The sequence below is a fragment of the Suncus etruscus genome, chromosome 8 (assembly GCF_024139225.1).
Source record: "Suncus etruscus isolate mSunEtr1 chromosome 8, mSunEtr1.pri.cur, whole genome shotgun sequence".
Taxonomy (NCBI): Eukaryota; Metazoa; Chordata; class Mammalia; order Eulipotyphla; family Soricidae; genus Suncus; species Suncus etruscus.
In genome coordinates this window covers 11,452,274-11,473,189 of record NC_064855.1, presented here as the reverse complement: position 1 = coordinate 11,473,189, position 20,916 = coordinate 11,452,274, and the positions used below count along the sequence as shown (strand labels likewise).

Genomic DNA, 20,916 nt, shown 5'->3' with positions numbered 1-20,916 from the left:
TCTTTGAGGGATTCTTCTCTCATTGAAACAGGTGGTCTTTGAAGCAACACACGTTTGAGATGAAATTCTAGATGCAACATTTTTGATTGTGTGCTTTGGAAAAAAGTTACTTTATCGTTCTCAGTTGCAGTTCCTGTTGTCTTATAAAGAAAAGAAGAAATATTTGTCTTGACATTTAATTGTTTTTCTGGAAGCAAACCTGGCACTGTTTAGGGATTAATACCTGCTCTGTTCTCAGGAATTATTCCTGGAAATGCTCAGGGTACCATATAAAATACCAGGGATCAAACTCAGGTTGGCTTTGTGCAAGACAAACACCCTCCCTGCTGAGTTGTTGCTCCAGCAGCTTGGAATTATTGATAAGGGTGAAATAATAGAGATAAAAGACCTGATACACATACTTGCCTGACAGAGATAATTGTGGGTGTTATTCCAGCTTCAGCAACTCCCCCTTCAAGTTAAAGTAAATCTAATCTGGTCAGATATTTTTCCATTTTGTGTCACCACCTGAGTTAAATGATGGGTAGGATGGCATAGTAGCCTATTAATGGGCACTTCTACCACTTATCTCTTTCTCTTTCTTCTTGATCACCCCATGATATAAATTTAATATGTGTTGTCTCAGGATAATAATGTTTTAAAATTGAGGAAGAGAAGAAATAATGAAGTAGCAAACCTAGTGCATAAGGGCAATTTTGGGGCCAGAGAGATAATGCAACAGGTAAGGAGCTTGCCTTGCACACAGTTGATCTGAGATCAATCCCTGTTACCACTTATGGTTCCGAAACCCCACCTGGAGTGATCCCTGAGTGCGGGACCATGAGTTAGTCCTGAGAGCTGTTGGGTGTGGTCACAAAAAGAAAACAACAACAACAACAACCCCCACACCCCAAAGATAATGGCACTTACTAAGAGACCTCAAGAGAGTCATTTTTAGTCTTTTTGTTATTGTTGTTGCCACATCCAGTGGTGCTCAAGGTTACTCCTAGCTTTCCGCTCAAAAATCACTTCTCGCAGGCTTCAGGGACCAACTGGATGCTAGGAATCAAACCTGGGCTGGCCACATGCAAGACAAACATCCTATGTACTGTATTATTGCTCTGGCCCCAACTATTGTCTATTCTTGAAGCCTTCTATAAACTGATTTCTTCTCTTCGGCTGGATGATGAAACAATTAATCATTTTTAATCTCATTTTTTTAATCAGTCTTCTTTAACATGACTACATAGGTGATACAAGTTATTTTGTTAAAATTAATTATTTAGGGGGCCGGAGAGATAGCATGGAGGTGGGGCATTTGCCTTACATGCAGAAGGAAGGTGGTTCGAATCCCGGAGTCCCATATGGTCGTCCGAGCCTGCCAGGAGTGGCTTCTGATGTAAATCCAGGAGTAACCCCTGAGCACTGCCAGGTGTGACCCAAAAATCAAAACAATAATTATTTACTCAAATGCACAAGACAGTGAAGAGCAGTTCACATACCTCCTTGCCATAGATGTTGGTGTTTCGCTCTACATTACCCACTTGGTGTTGGTGTTTTGCTAGACATTACCCAGTATTTTCAATGTATGGAACAACATACAAGAGCTTATGACTTGACTGAGACATCAAGGTAGGTCATTTGGATGAAGGGAGTGGAATAAAAATCCTTGGTAGAGCTGAACTTGAGTGTATCAGATTTGACTCTCAGTGATGGAGTTTCCCTGTCTTTCTGATCAGGCCCCCCCCCCTGGAAGAAAGGGGAGAGGCTACCCTAGTCCATCAGGGGGTCGGGCTAGCTGCTGGAGATCCTGGGGAGCACCGGCACACAAGTCTTCGCAGAGCCCGCTTCACCTCCTTGTTGCGCAGAGTATAGATGAAAGGGTTGAGCATGGGGGTGACAATGGTGTAAAAGACAGCTGGAATGCCCGCCCCTGGCCCACTGGCACTGGGCTGCAGGTAGATGCAGGCAGGGGGCAAGTAATATAGGAATACCACAGTAAGGTGGGAAGAGCAGGTGGAGAAGGCCCGCTGGCGCCCCGCAGCCGTTCGGATGCGCAGCACAGCCCCCACGATGAAGACATAGGATGTGATGATGAGGACCAGGCAGCCTGCGGCCACCACACCAATGTTGGCCAGAACCACCAGCTCATTCACAGATGTGTCGGCACAGGCCAGCTTGAGCACAGGTGGGATATCACAAAAGAAGTAAGTGATGTGGTGAGGGCCACAGTAGGGCAGGCGGAAAGTGAGGGAGGTGTGGATGGCTGAGTGCACAGCACCTGTGGCCCATGTGGCTCCTGCCAGCCCAGTGCACTTGGTCCTGCTCATGGCCACCGAGTAGTGGAGGGGTTGGCAGATGGCTAGGTAGCGGTCATAGGCCATGACTGTGTACAGGAAGCACTCGGTGCTGGCTAGCAAGTGGAAGCAGTACATTTGGACCGCACAGCCCTCAAAGGAGATGTGCTTCTCGTCCTGCGTCACTAGGCCAGCCATAACCTTGGGCACTGTCACTGTGGACAGACACGCATCTAGGAAGGAGAGGTGCCCCAGAAAGTGGTACATGGGCGAGTAGAGGCGAGGGTTGGAGCCCACGGTTAGGAGAATGAGGAGATTCCCTATCACAGTGATGGTGTAGGTGAGGAGGAAGAGAAGGAAGAAGAGAATTGGATGCTCTGAGGTGTACAGCAGACTCTCCAGCAAGAAGGAGCTCACCATCGTCCTATTGGGGTCCTCTGTCTCCATGGCCATCCTCTCATGTGTGGTGGTTAGTTAGTGCTGTTGAATAAAAGTGGCTCAGCGATGTAGGAAGCTGAAAGGGGCCTGCGTTCTTGGAGCATTTAATTTTGGTCTTGCCCTGAAAATGGAAGAAAAATACACCTGATTTCTGGCATTGGTCTGTTCTGTTCAAAATGGTATGGGATCTTAAAATATTTGCGAGGCACAGAAAGGATCATAAGGGTTGATTGGAGGACTCTAACTCCATAAGTAATGCAATCCAAATATGGGTTATAAATCTTACTCTCTTGGAATAGTTACTTATACATACACGAATCACCCAATTGCAATGCCTCTCCTTTCTCTGAGCTGCCATGCTGCAGGTGGGGCCAAACCGGTTTTATTGCTGCATCCTGGGTTTATCTTCTACCTTTTGGGGAGCCTTGCCTGGAGTTATGAGCTGTTGCGTCAGCCAGGAACCAGCAATCTCATCCCTTATTCACTCCTAGGGAGTTCTTTGGAAGTTTACCTCCCACAGGCAATCCTCTTGATAGTAAAGCCTTGAGGGGTTTGTATCAGTAATTATCTAGACAAATTGCTCAGAGCTTTTTACTCTTACTCTGGAAAGCTTTACTTTATCCCTTTGGGCCATCCCACAGGGATGCCTTTCCTTTATCCCCATTATCAATGAGGCTTTAAGGCAAGCTGGAAATTCGTCTTTGCAATCCTCTCCCTGCTAAGTCTAATTTGAAGTTGTAGAATTTGGTGAATTAAAAAAAAATTTTGTTCCTTGATTACTGCCTTCCACTTTCAGTTCCCATGGATAAAACCTAATCTGACCTCTGCATATATGCATATGTTGAAACTAGATTTCCACAATTTTTTTTTAATCGTGCAGCTCTCACTCATCTTCTATGTTAAATCATAGTGTAAGAAGTTTCTTCATCAGTCTTCCTGAAGCTACACATTGATGTGATTTATTCTCTATATTTTTCTCACTGCTAAAGCTGAGATTATATCTGGGTCAAATATACAGATTCTTTGTAAACCATTTCTGTTGCTGTCAGAGATTATTTATCTCCTTCGGTTTCCAGGAGAAATTTCCTTATCCAGTATGCTCTTCGCCACTTCTTTCCCTCAGTCGGCAATTCGCTCTCCTTGAATTCATCACAGTGTTAGAGTTTTGAAGATGGACAGAAAACTGCCACCACAATCTACTCTCTGTGATTAAGTTTGATTATTAATTCCTTGACATGCCCCTAAAAATGATTTATCTCACACTAATTCATTTCCAAAACCTGTGGGACTTGTAATAGGAATTAGTCCTGAAAACATAGGCATATCTTGTATCCCTAAGAGGAGTTCAGGGAGAAGATCTCATGTGTTCCCTTGTTCCCCTAAACATTTTGGGGTTAAAACAAAAATAGCTGGGATCCAAGTTTATTTGCTCTGCGTAAACTTGAGTTTATATCCCTATCTGGCTTCTTATGACTTGGAAGAGAAGAATCAGGCTACTAAATTTCACTGCTTTTCATTCATTATATTTAAAATAAGAATTTATTATTTGTGGTAGATATTGTTTTACTTAGGGTAGACTAGAGCACATAGCTGATCACTTTAAATTGCTCTTTTATAATGTTTGAAAGTTTATGTAGACATCATGACTTACAAAGTTGTTCGTAATACAGTTGTTTCCATTATTCAGTGTTCCAACATCAATCCCACTACCAGTATGCCTTTTTCTCTACCAGTGTCCCCAGTTTCCCACCTCATATCCCAAACATGACCCCTTAGAAGGCACATAATAATTTACTTTGTATTATGTTTCCAACATATATCTTAAAATCTTGTTACTGAAGTCATTGAGGATTTACTGGCTATTTGTTGAGCCTTTGTGTTATTTTCAGTCCTTGAAATTAATGGGTTTCTATGCAACTTTCCTATGAAATTTGCTATACTCCTACTGGATTGTCAGAATGATGAAATTAGGAAGTGTTGTATTACTATGTATGTAGCCACCTGTTCCAGGAGTGGGGACAGTTCAGCAGTTTGGCATATATTCAAGATTGGTAGTGAAGCTATAACGTGTGGCCTTTTACAAGCTGAATGATGTCAGATGTGGTGGGAATGTGTGTGGTTAGAGACTTCACCCCAGAGATTTGGTTTACCTGTGATGATTCAGCAACAAAGAAATTAGTCTAATTTTTTTTATATTTTATGCAACTATGTGATAAACCCTATGTTTCTGGTAGTGATTAACTTCCATTTGAACAAGTATAATAATAGTGCCATTCTGCTTCACAAAAATATCTATTCTACAGTTTATCAGATCAATATAAATTAGTACCTTTTGAAAGGCTTGTATAGATGTATTTCAATATTTCTACATTAGGTTGAGATTTGCTTCTTTACACTCAATAGAATGGGTATGATTTACTCAACATGTGAGGCAGGAACTCTATCACTGTGCCACATCACTCGTCCCTGGATAGGATTTTAAAAAATAAATACAATAGCATTATTGCATGTTAAAAACTGAAAACTTCTGGGAATATAAGATGGCAAGCACATTTTTGGGAAACAATTTGACAATTTCTTAGAAAAATAAATACGAATTTACCCAAAAATCTGTAGGCTAAATCAATAGAGCTGTGATTTAAGTTCCATTTGTGGTCACGGTTCTATTGGCTTAATCTCATGGGAAACTTGGGATAAAGGTGGAGGGATACTGGCCCTGGTGGTGGTCATGGCATAGTGGTATTATATTATAAAACAGTAATATTGTATGATGGTGATAAAATAAAAATATTAATAAAGTATAAAATAGACCTCACTGTATTAGGTGAAATCAAATGAGTTAAATACAAAAATAAATCATGTATTTTCTAGCTTTAAGAACATGTCCTATAAAGACAAATCTATAAAAAAAATAAGTAGATCAGTGGATCCCTGGGCATGTTGTGAGAATAGGGGTTGACAGGAAGGGGTTCCAGGCCATCTTTCAGTATACAATTGGAATATAATGTTATTTGCTCAATTGTTGGAAATGTACTAAGGATTGTTCAATTGTTTACATGAGTAGGTGAATTGTATGGTATGCAATGCATACGCTAATCTGTTAACAGGAGAGATTTATAAAGGGAGTGAAGTGATATATATACAGATATATTACATATATATAATTTTATTTATTGATTGATTTTGGGGCCATGCCCAGCAAAGCTTAGGGCTTACTTCTGGCACTCAGGACTCACTCTTGGTGGGACTTGGGACAACATGGCATGCCAGGGATTGGATTTAGGTTGGTGTGTACAATGCAATGTAAATCCCCTACCCATGTTACTATCTCTCAGTCCCATACTGCATCATGATTTTTAGAATATATTGGGTGCTTAAATTTTAAGCATCATTACTTTGCTTTGTATCTGAAGATGATTTAAAAAATCTCCCTCAGTTCTTCAATGTTCTTAATTGAAAATTGCTATATATATAAGAGAAACTTATCCAGTTATCTGTCATTAAGTTATTTATATTAGTAGGTTCTCATAGATGTATACTTTATTTTTCAAGGTATAATGTTGCTCAGATTGTACTAGCTTGAGCCACTTGGTGCACTTTCAACTTGTCTTTTGTACCTGATTGAGATAGTTCATCTTTGTCACCCATTTTTTATTTTCTAGAACAAGGTGTTACTGATTTTTCTTATATTTTTATTTTATTTTCTTATATTTCTTATATTTTCCTTGTTTTGAATTTTGGTGTAGGATCATTTTATTGAGTCTAGAAAGATTATCATTTTTATAATTTGTTACTTGGCATATGTCATTTGGAAATAAGTCTGCTTAAACTTATTGCTTTATTACTTATGATTAGGCATATTAGTTATTTTTAGTATATTTTCATTGGTATCTGTTGCTCATACAAGAGTGAGATTTGAAAAAATCTTTTTCACTTTTCAGAAACCTTGCATTATATTGATTTTGTACAATATATAACATCTATGAATTTATGTACCTAAGCATTTATTCCACCTTAATTTTATGTATACATTATATAATTTAAAATTAACATTAGTCTTTTTGCTAGTCATCATTGATTGGTCTGTTTATTTCTAGATTCCTTAGTCAGAACTGATATCAGAAAAATTATTTAAAATTTTATGCATTGAACATGGCTTTATTATAGGCTTGAGAAGGATACTTAATATTGAAAATAGATAATTAGAACATCTGGAACATCCCACCTGATTTATACCTAGGGTTTACATTGTTTTTGTCACATGAAAAATTACATTTACTTCATTCTTGATTTTGTCAAAGTATCAACAGATTATCTTATACATTCCAGGTAGTTATATTTACAAATTTCCGGGCACACGATTTTTCTCTTCCTTCATGAACTTCAATATTTGTATATTGAATATCTCAATCGCTTTTTTTGTCATATACTTTATCTTTCTACCATCTATCATAAACATACACATTTCATAATTTTCTAACCTCATGTGCATAGACAAAAGTGCCTTAGTTTGGGAGTTATAATGAATATTTTTTAGTTGACTTGCCCATTGATATGTATTTTGGTGCTTAACCTTCGATCTTTGCTTTAAAATGAACAACAGTGAAATACACTCACCATGCATTTTATTCTAGAAAGGTTGGGATATGTTGAAATCAGTTGTGTCTCATTAACCCAATCTCCCAGGCAATTAATATAGAATTTGCAGAGTACATAGAGGTCCTTCTCAGGGTTTCCCTGCCCATGTTGATTTGAAACATTAGCAATAGCAACACTGTCCTCTAACCTGAGGCCTCTAACCTGGGAGTGAAGTGTGCTGCTGAGATGCTGGCAGTGTTTCTCCCAAAGAATCCTGTTATATTAGGATCTTATACTAGGTACGGGGCCCATGGCCCCTGCTCTATATTCAGACTCAATAGTCCTGGGCACAAAGGTGTGTGGTGGCATGTACTCTTCTACCATCTTGTGGTATCTATTTCAGCATATCCAAGAAAGCACCAGGCAAATATTGTCTACTCTGTCATACTCCCTCAGTGCAATCAAGAAGTTCCAAGCAAGCACTGAAGATCTGAAGACGTCATGATGCCCTGTTTATGTGCTATCTATCTCATATTGTGGTACAACTGACTCTTTTTCATTCAAGTTCTACAGCCATTGTTGTCAAAGTAAAAGGCACAGAGTAGGGAATAGAAACTTCTGATTCCCTTGAACCTCAGTCTCCCTGTTTGTATGGAATAACATTACATTTCTCACCTCATTAATGGTCAAGTTAAATCATGATTTACTTGAAGGTTATTTGTAAACTGTAAGAAGTGGTTTGGGATTAGAAGCAATGGTAATCACTTTGGGTATTTTAGCTTGGATACTTTTCTTATCTTGAATCTTGTTTTCCTTGCTGATTTGTTTGTTTGGTTTCCATTTGGCCTTAAAGAAGAAATGGAGAAAATGGAGAGAGTAATCATGTTACGGTATTGAACTTTCCAAGGTTCCCCCCTCTGGACCTCAGAGTTATCTTTTCTCAGTCTGAGTCCTTCTTTCTTCAATATCCCCAGCAACCTGGTGTCTTTTCTATTTGGGGACTCAAATCTCACGTCTGCTTCATATCCCCCACACATGGGGTCACTGCGGTTGTGTGTCTTTGTGCCCTCCCAGTCTCAACAGTGCTGCCTTCATTTCTTTGTTGCGGAGTGTATAGATGATGGGGTTCAGCAAGGGAGTGATGACAGTGTAGAAGACAGCCACCACCCCATCCAGGGGTTCCTGGGACCCAGGACGGAGGTAGATGAAGGTGCAGGGCACGTAGTAAACAATGACAACTGTGAGGTGGGCTGCACAGGTGGAGAAGGCATTGCGGCGCCCATCGGCTGACCGGATTCGTAGAATGGCAGCCACTATGTAGCCGTAGGAAGTGAGAATGAGGCAAAAGCAGGTGAGGGCCAGGAAACCAATGTCCACAAAAGTGACTAGCTCATTGATGCTCGTGTCAGCACAGACTAGACGCAGCATGGCTGGAATGTCACAGAAGAAGTAGTCAACCCGATTGGGTCCACAGAAGGGCAGCCGGAATATGAAGCTTGTCTGAAAAAGTGAGTGGATGGTGCCTCCCATCCAGGTACCAATAGCCAGGTAGTTACAGACACTGCGGGTCATGATTGTGGCATAGTGTAAAGGCTTACAAATGGCCAAGAAACGGTCATAAGCCATGAGCGTGTAAAGGAAGCACTCGGTGCAGCCCAGGAAGTGGAAAGAAAAAAGCTGGATCACACAGCCCCCGAAGGAAATAATTCTGCTATCCAAGAGAAATCCAGAGAGCATCTTGGGAACAATAGCACAGGAAATTGTCATGTCCAAGAAAGAGAGATGGCAGAGGAACCAGTACATGGGGCGGTGGAGCCGGACATCCACCAGGACAGTGAGGATGATGATGCCATTGCCAGAGACAGTAAGGACAAAGATAACCAGGAAAAAGAGAAAGAGTGGTACCCCCAGCTCTGGTGGATGGTGTAGGCCAACAAGAAAGAAGTAAGACACTGATGTCAGGTTTCCACTTTGCATTTCCTTGCTGTTCACATCTGCCAACAAAGTAGGGAGGACTCAGTGATCCTCAAATTCTCAAATGCTCACAATACAGTCTGTGTTATCCCGAAACGCAGATAGATAAGGATCCTAGGAGGAGACCTCAAAAGGAGAGATAAAGAGATAAAGCTCTTGCTTTAGATATTACTTTTAATCATTCTTTCTCCCCACACTCCTCTTCAGGTCCTGTTTTGAGATTCGGGTAGACTTTAGGGAACAATAGCTAAGGCTAAAATTTATGTAGCATATTATATGTATGTAACTCAGGAGTATGGAGGAAGGATTGCACATAGGGCCTTTTTATGTCAGGAAAAAGAGAATCATTTACATAAGGCCCAATTAATTTCTGAACATACAAACTCAGTTTTCCTTTATTTTGATATTTCTGGTCTTTGTACAGAGAGGCAAGTTACAGATTATATTATGTCCTTAAAAGAAGACTAGAAACCAAATTATAGTTCCTAACCTAAGTGTGTTCAAGAAATATTTTATAAAGTTTTAAAATCTAGTGCTACCAGGGTTATACAATGCATATAAAGTATTCAGAATTTTAAAATAAATGTCTTTAAATATTTTAAACAACTTGAATACCCAATTTTGTAAATTTGAATTTAAATTATACATAACTTTTAAAATCTTTTTAAAAAATCTCAGCCCCAGAGTAAGTACTTTTATTTTCTCTGCTTCTGGATAAGTGCATTAATTTGTAAATTCATCTCCATAGCCACATATCTACTCTTCCACTCACCTCTTCCCCTACTCACCCATCCCTTTGCAGAGATTTTGTACCCAAAGAGTGTGGACTCTAAAGTGAGATTGGAGGGTAAAATGCTAACTATTCTGTGTATCCTCATGAACAAACAATTCCACTTTCTCTCAATAAGGGCAAGTATAATTACTATTTCATGGTACTGTTGTAATCATTAAATAAATAAATTCATGCAGTTCACAAGTAACGAGTGGCCAACATTAGCTATAGTTTCCTTCAGCTATATATGTAGTTGTTAATAGATAAAATCAGTCAGTGTCTTTGTGTCTCAGTGGTGCAGTGACACTATGATGAACTGTCCAGCAGTAGATGCTTCTGTTTGAAACAGCATCGCAAAAGAGCCTTTTCTCTGAGTACTGTCAGTGACTGACATTAGCCCAGATAAAAAGAAGAATTTTGGCATAGGCTAACAAGGGTGCCAAAACTCTCCCAGACCCCCAAACATCAAGCATGATGTTGAAGACTGGAAACAAACAGCCCAAATTGTGTGTGACTTTTTCAAGGACTCAGGATCACATGAATTACTTGGATGGATATGAAATGAAATTGGGTTTCCATCCAGACTTCAGGTGGGCAAAGGCTCTGAGAGACCATCCAACTAGTATGTTTTTTTTTTCTCCTTCAACTTTGCAAGTCACATACAGTCAGGACCTTACCCCTTTCTCCTCTTCTCTGTTATCATAAAAACAGATTTTCTATGGATTGAGCGATTCCCTCAGTTCTGAGTCTTGATGTCAGAGTGCAGATAACATGGTAACTCAACAGACCCGGCAATTACAGACTCTATCAGACAGTTTCAGAGGATATTCTTTGTTTTTTATTATTTTTTTTCTCAGTTTTTCCCAAGCTTAGTTAAAAATATTTTAGGCACTATGTCAGCAATTTCCTCAGTGATTCCTTCATTGCCAACTTTTGTGTATGGCATTGCCCAAGAAAAATACTGAACTCTGTAGCAAAACCTATTGCTCTACTGAGACCGGCATTACTAACTGCATCCTTTTGGAAAGATATCTCTATATTGGTTTCTCATTTGTAAAAAAGATGAAAAGAGGTGAAGGAAGAGTTGATAAAATTGTTCACCATAGAAAAAATAGGTGCTACTAGTTTGTGTAGAAGTATCAATACTTCTGCATTGATATCAGTTTTGTACTTTGTTTATTCTTACCCAGAAAATAAAATTTCCCTTTGCTTTAATTTCTCTTCTGAACTGAATATATATTATATGAAATGTATATATTTTCTCTATAAGATTTCATTTATTTTTCCTCATCTCTCTATTAGAAATATCATCTTTTCCCTTAAAGAGAGGTAACACTATAGATTTGCCTATTAAGAACTGCTTCAATGTTTACAGTACACAATTTAATCAGGTTCACGCTATGGTCTCAACACAGGTCAGATTCACTGAGGTATGGGAAGAACAGTAGTTTATACTAGCAGTATTGGGGAAAAGGACTTAATCCAATCTATTCAAGATGATTTTATGACCATTTCAAACCCTGAATAATAGAACTTGTCAAAATGCCAACAACAGATGTGCCCCTACCTATGTCAGGAAATGGGGTGGTTTTTGACCTGTGAGGAGCAGAAGACAAGGTCTTTCCTGCCCTCCTTCCCATTTTTAAAGTGTCATGTCATTGGGAGGACACAGATGCCTTCTTTAACATGCATTAAATAATTTTACAGCTCAGAAGATGCCCTATTGCTACTCTCTCGCTGCCCTTCTGAAATCTCTGTCAGTGGTTGTTACCTGGAGGTGAACCTGCTGCTGCTTCAGTTTGTCTTGGCTTGAAGATTCTCTTGGAGGCCTCCTCTCTAAAGGATTAAGGTACTGTCATGTCTTCTGACAAGCCCCTCTGGGCTGGTGGCTGTGCTTTGTCTTTCTTGCCTTTATACCTCTGCCATTTAGACCTGTCAAACTGTCTGGGGATGCCCCTTGACTTAGACCTCTGAAGCTTTGCTTCCTGGGGATAAGCCATTTCTTTAGAAGGTTTCTCTTGGGTATAGATGGGAGCTGACATCAGTAACTTCTACTTTGCCCTTTGGGACAATTAGCTCAGTTGGAAATAAGTTACAGTGGGCTTTGTTAGTTACAAACAGGAACTCCAGCTACTGCAGGAAGTTGGCTTAATTGCTCTAGGGTCCCACAGCACAGGGTGTTGTTTAGAGGATAGATTTGTTTGGGATTTGGAAGTCACACACCTTGGTGAGCTCTGGTGTCCTTACTTATATATTGGAGATAGTGGTGCACTATAATAATAATAATAATAATAATAACAACTATTATTATTTATTCATTAATGAATTCATGAATTATTCATGAGATTAAATAACAATTTAATCTCATGAATAATACTTATTATTATTTAATCCCATGAAGGTAATGGAATAGAATTGGAAATAACCATAAAGCTAAAGATGAAATAAAAAGTGCTAATGACTTTAGTCATGTCTTTGTATTGAGCACAGACTGGAAGAGGAAATTCCTGGAACAGATTCTAAAACACACAGTAGACAAAGCTGGACAGAGTAGAGCTATCCAGAGTCTCCAATGAGCAGATAGATGGTGAAGTTAGAAGCAGTAGGAAAGACTGACTTGTCTTTCCCAGAGACACTGGGAAGGATTATTCAAGAAATGACCTCAAGAGAATCCTTGCCTAATCCTTGATGGAACTTTGTTCTGGAGAAAATAATGTTGCCAAAGGTCTTATAATTTTCTCTGCTTTATTGGAGGATACAGTCATACACAGTCTGTGGAGAAAATGACATGGATGCTCAGGATGGTCGGGACCCTGAGAGTAGTGGAAATTTCAGTATGAAAGTATGTGGCCAACCAAAGAACAATACATATCTGTCAAGACAGTTGTCATTTTAAAGTGCTCTGATTTCCTTTGTGGTATTGTTGGTGCCTGATATATTGTCTGATATGTCACACCTTGAGCTCTTTTTGAACTGAGGCATTCTGTTCTGAAGGAAACATAAAGATTAGTTAGGTCCAGTATTTTAGTTCCCGTTGATCAGAACTTTTCCCACTTGCAAGAACCCATTTTTCTTATCTTTCTTCATGGTATTGAGTTTATTTATGTCATACTCAGGACCTTCTGTGAGTTAATTCTACTGCACAGTTAGCCAGAAGGAAGTGTAAACCCCAAATACCTGGTATGCCCTAAAAAGCTTCCCTGCTCTATGACATCCCTGATGGAAAGTAAAATTTTATAAAATTATAGGAGGCAAAGGCATACTTGACCACACTGGAAATGTGGTCCTACATTCCACTTAGAAACCTGGGGTCTTGGAAAAATCCTTTATCAAGTTTAGGGAGGCTGGTTGGTTGTTTCATTTTTGTTTTTGTGTCAGTGCTCATTGGCCCAACATGTACATTAGAGATTCTTACTCCAACTTACCCCCAACTTGGCCAGTATATGAGTGCATGTGTTCTCTTGCTGTGTGCACATGTGTATGTCTATGTATGTCTATGGAGGGGGATAGAGGAGTAGAGGAAATAAAACGGAAGAGGAAAATAGGAGAGGAGGGAAAAAGGAAGCACTCAAACACATAGTAGTTTTTGATGCGACTTTTCCCACTTTGGCTTTAGATTCTCAGATGTTAAGGGTAGAATTAGCTCAGGAGCAGACAACATAGTCATCACATAGAGATTGCAGACTAGAATATAGATGCTTTACCTGGTATTATTTTGGAATGGCTTTCTTGTGGGCAGGGGGAATGACTTAGGGAACAAAGCTACATTTGTTTTAGATGAGGTGTTGTTACTATTTTACAGATATTGTGTGGAGGGCTCCTGGATCTTTAGTGGCTTTCTCATGTACTCTGGTTGTGTATCTTTATAACTCTTTCCATAGGTGGGACTACTCTTTGCCATTGCAACTCACACACAAAAGATACTTTTCTATTTGCTGTTATAGAACATGGGCATGGTATCAAGACTGGTAAACCTTAGTAAAAACTTTTAAATGTACCACAATTTTTGTTGCCTTTAGAGTCACATCCAATGGTGCTCAGAGCTTCCTTCTATTTCTGCACTCAGGGATTAGAGGACTTAACCCTGTCAGAATCAGGGGATCACATGGGGTGCTGAAGATTGAATCTGGGTCAGCCTCTTGCTAGGCAAGCACCCTACCTATTATACTATCCCTCTAGGCCCTCTACCACAATTTATTTAATTGTGAATCTGCTATTGGGATACTTAGATAGTTCCTAGATCTTGACTATTGTAAATACTGCTATAATGAACATAGATACACATATGATATGTCTTTTTGGGCCGACATAAGCCCTGCTTTACAAAGATGGTGGAAACCAGAGTGTTGCAGAGATGAGGAATCCCTTTGGATTATGGGAGTTTAGGTTGAGAGGAAGCAGATGTTATCACCTCTGGACTGTTGGTGAGGGAATGCAGTAAGTAAGTTCTCCTTTCCTCTGAGGCAACAATAATATTAGGTCCGGAAAAACATGAACTCTTCTCTGGAGAGTTCATATAAACACAGAGGGAAATATTTACATGCTTATTAAAAAACTTCCATTAATTTTTTCCTGTTGTATTTCTGCTCTTCAAGGCAACTAAAGACTCAAGAGTAATGGTCCTCCCCTGAGATGCTAAATCTAGTCACACTCCTGCCTATAGAGTCATGTTAATGTTATTCCTAACACTTCAGCTCTTTGTATCCTTGACTAGAAATAAATAGCAAACAGGAACTCAGTGGCCACTACATGGACACATAGGTAAAAGAGGGTCATTTTGGATACTCTGGCCATAAGTCAGATTATTTTGAAATTCAGTTGTGAAGTTTGTCATGTTGCATCAGCTCTGTATGTGAGGCTGCTGGTGGGAGCCTGCTGGCACAGCAGAAATGTCAGAAATAGGTCTGCTTTATGTTGTTAATTATCATAGCCATGTGGGTAACTTGTGGGAATTTAGTCTCTGCCAGTTTTACTCTTGCTTCAGAAATAAGACTTTAGCTTAATCTACTGGAGATAAGATAGATGTTGTCTGTGCTTTCCTTAAAGCAGATCCTAATTTCTCTTTTTTCTGGTATGCTATTTTCTTAGCTGTCTCTCAATGATCAGCCAGTAGAAATCTTGATGTTGACTGCATTTTAGATGAACTCAATAGTTGCATTTTCTGCCTCATGGATGACAAGTTGACAGAGGCCCTTTCCTCTTGCATCACTTCTGTGTTACATGCCTCGGGTAGTGTATTTTAAATAAAAACCAAATAGTTGTCTATGAAGACATAACCTAGATTTATAAGTAAATGAATAGAAGTTGGTGAATGGTTTTGGATACTTTAACAAGCCAATATTTGAACATGATGTTATTTAGGACAGAAGGATGTGTGTTACGAAGTCTGTTCCTGTTTGGTATGTCCCTCTACTTACATTGGACTTTGCAGTCTTTGAGCCTTGTGCAGGATTAATCTGCTATCAGGATATTGATTCTTTAGTGAGTCAGTCATTTCTCACTGAAGTGGGGGTCTGTCACTATTATTCAAGAGAATTATTTAGGCATCTTGTAGATGGTTGAAATGCTGATTGCTGCCAACACATACATTCTTGAATCTGCGTCTGCACTGAACTCCAGAGAGAAAACAAAATAGGAATAACTCCCCAAATTATTGCCCACTCCAGTTGGCACCCCCTTCTGTGGGATTTGGATAGAAAATCAGACTCAATGACACTTTGCTTCTTTTATACACTGTCACCACAAATTGAAGAGAGACTTCATGACACTCGCTTAAAAAGAATAAGCTACCTTGTGGGGTGACCCCTGGGGTGACCTTTGGAGGAGGCTGAGAGTAACACCCCCAGTTAGCAGCCACCAGGAATGAGGGGCCTCTGTCCTTACAGTTGCAAGGAGCAGAGTTTGCTTATGCCCTCAGCAAACTGGCCCCTGAGCCTCAAATGAGAGAATGGACTCAGAAGAAACCTAGATTTCCACTTGGTGGGACCTGGAGCAGAGACTAAATGAACATTACCCACAGAAACTGTAAGACAATAATTTCAATTTGCTTTGAATAACCAAAGGGGGTAATTTGTTGTACATCACAAAAATGAACGAGTTTTGCTTACTTTTATCCATTATTCTGCACATATATGTGTGTTTTGTGTGTGTGTGTGTGTGTGTGTGTGTGTGTGTGTGTGAGAGAGAGAGAGAGAGAATGAGAGAAAAAGAGAGAATCATTCTACCAATAATCCGACATACTCTATATAATATCTGTGATGTTTCTAACACTGGTGCTAAACTTGGTGGATGATGCTCTTACATTTTCCCCAGGTCACTGCTGGCTGCTTTTTCTGTCTCCATAAGAAGAGGGATTGAAGTCCAGGAATGCCAAACCTGAGCACTGTTACCACCTTCATCTTGGTTGGCCTGCCCCATGCACCCTTACTAGACGCACCCCTCTTTGGAGTCTTTCTGGTGGTATATGTGCTCACTGTGCTGGGGAATTTCCTCATCCTGTTAGTGATCATGGGGGACTCCCGTCTCCACACACCCATGTACTTCTTCCTCACCAACCTGTCCTTCATTGACATGTGGTTTTCCACTGCCACAGTGCCCAAGATGCTCCTGACCTTGGTGTCCCCGGGTGGTGGGGCCATCTCTTTCCCAGGCTGTGTGGCCCAGCTCTATGCCTTCCACTTTCTGGGTAGCACCGAGTGTTTCCTCTACACTGTCATGTCCTATGACCGCTACTTGGCCATCAGCTACCCTCTCAGGTACTCCAGTCTGATGGGTGGGAGAACATGTGTTCTGCTGGCCACCGGCACCTGGCTCAGTGGCTCTCTGCATTCCACCATCCAGACGGCCCTGACCTTCCACCTGCCCTACTGTGGGCCCCGCCACATCCAGCACTATTTCTGCGATGCTCCTCCCATTCTCAAATTGGCCTGCGTGGACACCTCTGCCAATGAGATGGTCATCTTTGTTAACATCGGCATGGTGGCCTCGGGCTGTTTCCTCCTCATTGTGCTCTCCTATGTGTCCATTGTCCGGTCTATCCTGAAAATCCGCACTTCAGCAGGCCGCCATAAGGCCTTCCAGACATGCATGTCCCACTGCATTGTGGTGCTTTGCTTCTTTGGGCCTTGTGTTTTCATTTACCTGCGGCCAGGCTCAAGGGATGCTGTGGATAGTGTGGTGGCCGTGTTCTACACTGTGCTGACACCCCTGCTCAACCCTGTGGTCTACACCCTGAGGAACAAGGAAGTGAAGAGAGCTCTGCTCAAGTTAAAAAGTGGGTTCGTGTTTGCTCCGAAAAAATAATATGGAAAGGTCTCATATGACTGACTTCTTTATTTATTATTTAATTGTACCCAATTGGCTTGAACAGTAGACGTTTTTAGGGACAGAGCTTAATTTTGTTGTTGTTTTGGGTCAAAACCTAGATTGCTCAGGGGTTTCTCTTGTCTCTGTTCTAAGGAATCACTCCTGGTAGACTCAAGGAACCATATAGGAAGATGGGGGAATCAAATTGGGTTTGGACACATACAAGGCAAGTGCACTACAAATTGTACTACCACTCTGGCCCTGTTTTTAATTTTCTTCTTTTTTTTATTTAATTTTTTTGGCAAAAAACCAGTGGTGTTTAGGGGTTACTCCTGGCTCTGTGCTGAAGAATTACTCCTGTGGTGCTTGGGGACCATATGGGATGCTGAGCATCAAACCTAGTTTGGCTGTGTGCAAGGCAAGCACCCTACCCACTTTGCTATTCTTCTGTCTCCCTAAAAATTTAAATTTCATTAAACACCTATGATATACAAAGTTATTGATAACTGATAATAATTTTTTGCATTTATTTATTCATTTATTTGTTTTTTGAGTCACATTTGTGGTGCTCAGGGGTTACTCCTGGCTCTGTGCCCAGAAACCACTCCTGGCTTTCTTGGGGGACCATATGCCAGGGATTAAACACAGTCCATCCTGGGTTAGTCGCATGCAAGCAAAAACCCAACTACTGTGCTATCATTCAAGCCTCTGATTTTAATTTTCTAATGAAAATAAAATGGAGGGATTTTTATTTTTTTCAATCTGGCATGCTCATCAGAGGCCCACTTTAAATACCTCGTGGCAATGAAAAGACAAAAACAGAAAACAAAACAAAAAAAAAACAAGAACCCTTCTTAGTGCTTTACTAAATGAGTTCTAGGAGTATATTTTACATTCCCAATATAAATAGTTTCTAAGCTGCTCTTCAGTATCTTTTGCAATTTAAATCCAAATCTTATATATACAATTTTTCTTTCATTTTTAGGTCTCCATTGAAAAACTATTTTAAATCCATTACATAAGTTATTCCATGTGATGTAATTTTTATATTAGACAATTCCTGACCAAAAATGGTTGATTTCCAAGAACATTTGGGGGCTGGAAATATAGCACAGTGGATAGGGTTTTTGACCTCACATGCTAACCCGGGTTTGATTCCTGGCATGCCATATGGTTCCCTGAGCCTGCCAAGAGTAATTTCTGAATGCAGAGCCAGAAATAACCCCTGCGCATAGCCAGGCATGACCCTCCTCCCAAAAAAGTATCTTTACTCATATTCAAGAACTTATGAAAAATGCCACTTACTGCCACTTACTTTTTTTTTTAATTCTGAGCTCCAAAATTTTTGAAAATAAACATTGGTTTGCCTATGTCCTGCAAGTACTATTTACGGCATGAGGTTCACAACAAGCCAGCCAGTATTTAATCCCCAGCAGCACATTTGACTCCAGAAGATCTCCCTGTTGTGATTCCTGAGCACTGAGCTGGAAATCAGCCCCAGACACAGCCAGGTATAGCCCATCTGAAATATAAACACAGATATACCATCAAAAAATACTCCAAATATTTTCCAATTTTAGAACCTGGGACTTTTTATATAACCAGCCTCTACAGTTTCTGAAGTATTTTTTGACCAAATATATAAAACTGGCCATTTGTGTAGGCAAGAGCCTGGGCAATGAGTCAAATAGATAAATATGATAAAAAGGTAAATTATGTTTTCTCAAACAAGTGCTAAATTTAAATGTCATCTGCACCCACTGATGCCATTTCTGTCCACTCTGCCTGATCTTCCAAGAAGAAGGGATGCTAGAGACACCTGTAGAAATGTAGAGTGACGCTCAGACTGCTGGACTTGCAGCTACTGCACACAGGACAAGACCTTGCAACTAGTCCTCATCAGGGAAAATGTGGCAGCCATGTATCCTGTGAAATAGGGTTTGGGGATAACGTAGGTTACTCTGGAAGAGCTAGACAACACTGTGTTAAATCCCATGAATGGGAAAACAGGCTCTATATATCAGTTGTATAAGAGGTGAATTATTTTATTTTATTTTTTTGGGTCACAATTGGCAATGCTCAGGAATTACTCCTAGTTCTATGCTCAGAAATCGCTCCTGGCAGGCTCGGGGGACCATATGGGATGCAGGGATTCGAACCACCATACTTCTGCTTGCAAGGCAAATACCTTCCCTCCATGCTATCTCTCTGGCCCCAAGAGGTGAATTATTATTGCTCACTCCAGTAAACCAAACTGTCACCAATCAGAATCCACCTCATTTGACAATGGAAAACACAGAGGCCAAAGCAGAGCAAAACATAGAATCAATGGGATTTGATTCACTTTCATGTTTTTTGGTAATGCCATTTTAATGACATTATTTTATTTACCTTACAATTATACCACATGCTACAAACATTGCTATGCATGAAAGGGACATGATGTAACATGTTTACTCCAACAGGACATACAAGCATCTGAATTCTCAAGGAATCCACACCCAGAAGCATCCAGGGAGAATAGTGTAAGTGGAGGGGGGCCATAGGAACCCATTATTACAGTTTAGGCATGGCGATGTGCTGGAAGATTCCAAAGATGATTGATGATATAAGTGAAGCAAAATCATGATCAATGTATATATTTTTAACCATAATATGTAAGCTAAATTTTAATTTTGTTTATTGAAGGTTTCATTGATATACTCATGGAAACACATGAATTTGTCAGAAATAATATAAAAAGACCCCATGAATACCTCTCCAGCTTCCATCACAGATCTGATTCCAATTTTCCTAATTTTACTTGCGTTCATTTATGTGTTTGTATGTTTTTAAAGCGTTGCTTGATTTTAACGGCTTGGCCAGTTTATGTATTTGCTTTCATGAATACCAATAGATATCTGGTATGTCCATTGAATAAAACAACCAAATGTGATTGGTTAAAGGATCTGACAGATTAACTCTGAGCTAGTTAATGTGTTTTTGTGAGGACAAGACCAGCATAGCTCAGGATTTATGAGCCACTTCTAGTTCAGGGGTCATGGTGTCATGCCAGCAATTGTGGGAGATGTCCCCAAAATGCCAAGGATCAGATAGGATGGGCACTAATTGCCTAAGCAAACTCCAGGGTCTTATATATGTATATATATATACATATATAAGTATACATATACTTTTGTTTATAGTTTTACATTTTCTTTTTCTCTAGTGGATTCCTTCTCCCAGGAAGTCTGTATGGCATCTACCAAATTCAAAGATTCAGCACAGAGCCTCATTTTAGCAGACATATAATAAATATAATAATATAATATAATATATAATATAATATAATATAATATAATATAATATAATATAATATAATATATAATATAATATAATATAATATAATATAATATAATTAATATAATATAATATAATATAATATAATATAATATAATATAATTAATATAGCAGTTCCATATAATAGAAGTATGGGTGTCTCTAAACACTAGGCTTCTTCAAAATGATATGTTTGACTTTGAATCATTTAAGAGTCTATTGAACTAGTTAACTCAGAAAAAATATGACTTCGGG

The 20,916-nt window shown here is 39.6% G+C and overlaps 3 protein-coding genes across 3 annotated transcripts; 1 reads left to right on the top strand and 2 right to left on the bottom strand.

Moving 5' to 3' along the window:
• Window positions 1-1,760: 1,760 nt before the first annotated feature.
• LOC126015798 (olfactory receptor 10S1) lies at window positions 1,761-2,729 on the bottom strand. The gene has a single exon (XM_049778379.1). It carries the CDS (start codon window positions 2,727-2,729, stop codon window positions 1,761-1,763), a length of 969 nt encoding a protein of 322 aa, XP_049634336.1.
• Window positions 2,730-8,333: 5,604 nt separating this feature from the next.
• LOC126015453 (olfactory receptor 10G6) lies at window positions 8,334-9,326 on the bottom strand. The gene has a single exon (XM_049777980.1). It carries the CDS (start codon window positions 9,267-9,269, stop codon window positions 8,334-8,336), a length of 936 nt encoding a protein of 311 aa, XP_049633937.1. The 5' UTR covers window positions 9,270-9,326.
• Window positions 9,327-16,404: 7,078 nt separating this feature from the next.
• On the top strand, window positions 16,405-17,340 carry LOC126015428 (olfactory receptor 10G7-like). Its single transcript, XM_049777953.1, has one exon. It carries the CDS (start codon window positions 16,405-16,407, stop codon window positions 17,338-17,340), a length of 936 nt encoding a protein of 311 aa, XP_049633910.1.
• The last annotated feature ends 3,576 nt before the right edge of the window (window positions 17,341-20,916 follow it).